Source organism: Triticum dicoccoides, chromosome 7A, assembly GCF_002162155.2.
Source record: "Triticum dicoccoides isolate Atlit2015 ecotype Zavitan chromosome 7A, WEW_v2.0, whole genome shotgun sequence".
Taxonomy (NCBI): domain Eukaryota; kingdom Viridiplantae; phylum Streptophyta; class Magnoliopsida; order Poales; family Poaceae; genus Triticum; species Triticum dicoccoides.
The window spans coordinates 120,147,513-120,151,924 of NC_041392.1; the positions used below are offsets into that span (position 1 = coordinate 120,147,513).

Sequence of the window (4,412 nt, forward strand, 5' to 3'; positions counted from 1 at the left end):
CCCCCCTCCAGGTGCCGGCGGCCCCGCCGTCCGTGAGAGGGGGCACACCCCGGAGACGCGCGCCGCCTCTTCAGACATGCCACAACACCACCCCGCATGTATGATGGGCCGGTGCGATGCTCCAGTGGCATTGCTACCCCCCCCAGGGCCCCCGTCCCACCTAACCCTGGAGCGGTTGACCACGAGATCTAGCCCTTTGACTTCCCATGGACGTTCTTTGACCAGTGGACCTCTCCACCCGGTTGTGTTAGGTCAGCCAAGAGGGACACCTGGGAGCAACTTCCGGGCCAAACCCAAAGCTACATCCCCTCCGTGTAGACCCGACGTGTCTGTCACTACAAGAAACCTGTTAATACGTGACGGATTTCTGGTGACGTTCTCAGATATCGTCACCGATGATGACAGTTTCTCTTATCCGTCATGGAAAGCGTCATGGATCAGCAGGATGTGACCGCACCCCCTTGCTAGTGCTTAGTCTTCTCTTTTTTTATACATCATTCAGACCGTCACCGATGGTTGCTGCTGACGTGTCCCATGTGACTCTTTATTTGTTCCACCTGTCAGTTGGTGTAGCCAATGATTTATATTAAAACTAAAAGAGAATGCACGAACTTTCCAGAGAGCGCGCGGACATGTAAAATTTTAAGTCGCCCACGTGGGCCGGTGGCAATTTTTTTGACCCGGACTACTTAAGCCCACGATCCACACCCATCTAACCCTAATCCCCTTTCTCTCCTCCGTTCCCTCCGCCGCCACAGCTGCCCGCGCCCGATTTCGGTGATTGCAGCGGCTATTGCCGGCGTGGAGCACCCCACTGAGCTTGCTTCGCTCGAGTCCATCCTCCCCTCCGCAAGATTTCCCCCTCCCGGCTTCTACCGCTCGCCGAAAATCCAGTCCCGTGCTAGGGTTTTCTACTCCGACACACCCTTCATCGTCGGCGCATCTCCGGCGGCCTCTGGCAGCTCTTATTCGTCGTCTACGGCGCCCGCAGTTGTCGGTCCACCTCGAGCAGGTCGGCGCGGAGGATCTCCTCCCGCAGGTTCCATGGACACGGCGCACCCTGCAGTTGCTGGCCCGGGACGAGGGCGGGCACGGCGAGCCTTGTCCTGCTCGACGACGATGCCGGCGAACGCTGGTGCTCCTCCTGGTCGACCTCTAAGGAGGAGCGCCAGTACAGCATCAGCACGCCCTGCGGCTGAACCCCCCTTCTCCACCCATCCAGTGGCGTACAGTATGTCAGCAAGTCCAACACCCCCTTAGCCTGCGGCCCTGCCTCCTGTCCTCTAGCTCCAATAGTTTTTATTTACCGTTAAGGTACATGAATCACTCGTGGAAATATTCTGATATTTATGTACTGACTTGGTTCTTGGGCAGGAGGAGTTAGTGCAGAATCAATATCAGAACCATCAGAAGTTCAGGATTGGACGTGGTGTTATTTTGTTCCAGTTTCTAGACAGAGCCATATATGTACGTATATCTATGTTATATGCAGTATGCTGGTACATATATCTATGTTATATGCAGTATGCTAGTATATTCAAATCATCGTTCCAATCCATATATACCACATTAAAAATGTATTACAGGCATCGACAGTATTCCATCTCAATGCAAGCACAATGTCTCTCCCTTTGTCAGCTTGACGAACTGCACTTTTCAGTATCTCTGCTGCTTAGAGCTCTAAGAAGCTTGATTTTTGTGTAAAAAATTAATTCTTCATGGTTTTATCCAAAATTTACATCTCTTCAAAAGCTTAGCATATATAAGAATAGGAGTTTTATGTTACTTCCATGTTTACATCATGAATGCCATGGTTTTGAACATTTTCAGTTGTATTTGGTAGTGCGAGGTTAGTTGTCCTCCTATAACGCTAACAAGCTGTTTATTGTGCACGAACTCTTTCTGGTGAACATTAGGTGAAAATGACCAAGCAAGAACATATCCATGAATTGAGTTACTTATTCCATGTATTCGGGCCTATTTTTTATCTTTTTTAGAACAAGACAGTGCATTCATGTATCAGCTACATGGCAAAATGTTGTGCTATCGTTTCTGGATAAATGGTGCTTAGGTGGTGTATAGTCAGTTCCCTTCACTCTCCCTCTCCCAGTTTTACATTCTTTCCCCATCTTTTTATTTCAAATTGAGACATTTATGTCAGTTTTCTGTTCATTTGCTACATAACAGTCGAAGGTAGGAGTCGAAGGTAGGAGTTTGTCGTTCTGTGATTGTAGTTGTATATGATGATTTGCACCATGTGTTTTCTTAAACTGTAGAAACTCTCTTACAAAAACTGTGTATACAGGAGGGGCACAACTCAACTAAATAGTTCATTTAGATGCCTAGTAGAGAGATAATAGGGTCCCAACAGCAATACAATATAGTTTGAGTTGTTTTTAAGATAACTCGGACACCAGTTGGCAGGTTATGATAACCGTCGCTTAGAGGCTGATTTTTTACTAATAGTTATTGCTCATTCAGAAAGGGAGCATGAATCCACCAATGGACATGCACCTTTCCGTCGTTGAAATTTAAACGCTCGACATTCTTGTATTTTTCATGTATGTCGTAGTGGAGTCAAATATGGCCTCTTTTGTTAGGAAATTATATCTTCGGATATTTTGGGTACATTCCTTGAATTTTTGCATCCCAATCTCTCAGTAATACTCCTTCATTATGTTTCTAAATGTATTTTGTTTGTTCTAGAATAAATCATATACTGCATTTTGCATCATTTAAATGCGCTGGTTCTGATCATATCTCCACTTTTGTCCTGTATGTTTTGCGAAATGGAGTAATTAACTTGAATTGTTAATGCGATTCAGATCTTTGGCATGTACAGTTCATATAGCTAATGCCTCCCTACAAATGACTTTGACCCCACTACAACTGTTCAAAGTTTACATGCATATTGTTTATGTTGGGTTCACTTCATATAGGAGCAAAATCTGAGAAGTTGTTGCGTTCAGGTTTATGTGAGTTCTTGGTATGGCTCCACTTCAACGTTGTTTAGTTGTAATATCACGCCTTTGAACGCCTTTTTCATAATACTTCTGTTGTTACGCAACCTTAGCTGGGCTGCATTTCTTATCTGAGTTGTAGTGGAACTTTGTATGTCAAATAAGCACAACGGAGTTTAGTTCTTTTCTCCCTACCAACTCTATTGATCTATTACAGTTCATCATTACTTTTTGTTGTCGCTGGTTGTTTCTTTTCACATGTTCGATTAAGTTTGTTGCACTAGTTTGCATCCTGGGAGTGAAAAAATATCGTGATAATGTGTAAGCTACTTCTAGTTTTACCTACTAGCTATTACATTTTATAATGTGACGTAATTTTCATAATGTGGCAGATATTGGTTTATGGGAGCAGTTTCAACCACAACGACATGTGTTTTGATGACTTCGGTGTGCAGCCAGAAACATGGGATCACCCATAGTTGTTTTTTGATGAGAGTTGGCCTTGCTGATTTGGGTGGTACTGCCTGGAGAGTAGCATAGTGTTCTTTGAGACGTGCTTGTAAAATTAGTGTTTTCTGGGTCTTCCTTTTGCTCCTGTACTGATATATTTTTGGTGTATATTTGTAATTTTCTTTTTTTTAGTGAAATGAGCATATATTTTTCGGTAAACTCTTAATAGCCTGAAATTTCCATGGACCAAGAGAAATGACTAATGGGCTGATGTCTTTGGATTGAAATTCGTGGGCCTTACCCGAAATTATTATGGGCTGTCCCTTTTGGACACCGAGCTGAAATATAGTGGGCCAAAATTTAGATGGGCTGATTACTATATGGGCTGCCACGTCATATCCATGTCAGATGATGATGTGGCAGGCAAATTGACGCTGTTATGAGTATGTCAGTTAGGTGCCATCCATGACAGTAAAGAACCGTCATGGTTCATGACGGGTTTTGGATGATCCGTCATGGAGTGTGCAATGGTTAAATTATGACGTGATATACATGACGGATTTTAAATCCGTCACGTATGCCCTTCCACGACAGCTTTGCACATGCCTGTGACGGACTTAATCTGTCATGGATTAACAGAATTCTTGTAGTGTGTTTACCCCCTCCAAGTGCCAGCGGCGGCGCCGTCCGTGCGGGGGGGGCACACCCCCGAGACGCGTGCCGCCTCTTCACACATGTCACAACACGACCCCACATGTATGAGGGGCCGGTGCGATGCTCCGATGGCATTGCTACCCCCCCACCCGGGCCCCCGTCCCGCCTAACCCTAGAGCGGTTGACCACGAGATCTAGCCCTTTGACTTCCCACGGACGAGCTTTGACCAGTGGACCTCTCCACTCGGTTGTGTTAGTTCAGCCCAGAGGGACACCTGCGAGCAACATCCGGGCCAAACCCACAGCTACGTCCCCTCCGTGTAGACCTGACGCGTCTGTTTTCCCCCT

The 4,412-nt window shown here is 45.8% G+C and overlaps 1 protein-coding gene across 1 annotated transcript; it reads left to right on the plus strand.

The window, feature by feature from the left end:
* Window positions 1-717: 717 nt before the first annotated feature.
* Window positions 718-3,629, plus strand: LOC119331423. Its single transcript, XM_037604573.1, has 3 exons — window positions 718-1,231; window positions 1,375-1,467; window positions 3,353-3,629. The coding sequence occupies exons 1-3, from the start codon at window positions 1,045-1,047 to the stop codon at window positions 3,397-3,399; spliced, it is 327 nt and encodes a 108-aa protein (XP_037460470.1). The 5' UTR covers window positions 718-1,044; the 3' UTR covers window positions 3,400-3,629.
* Window positions 3,630-4,412: the final 783 nt, after the last annotated feature.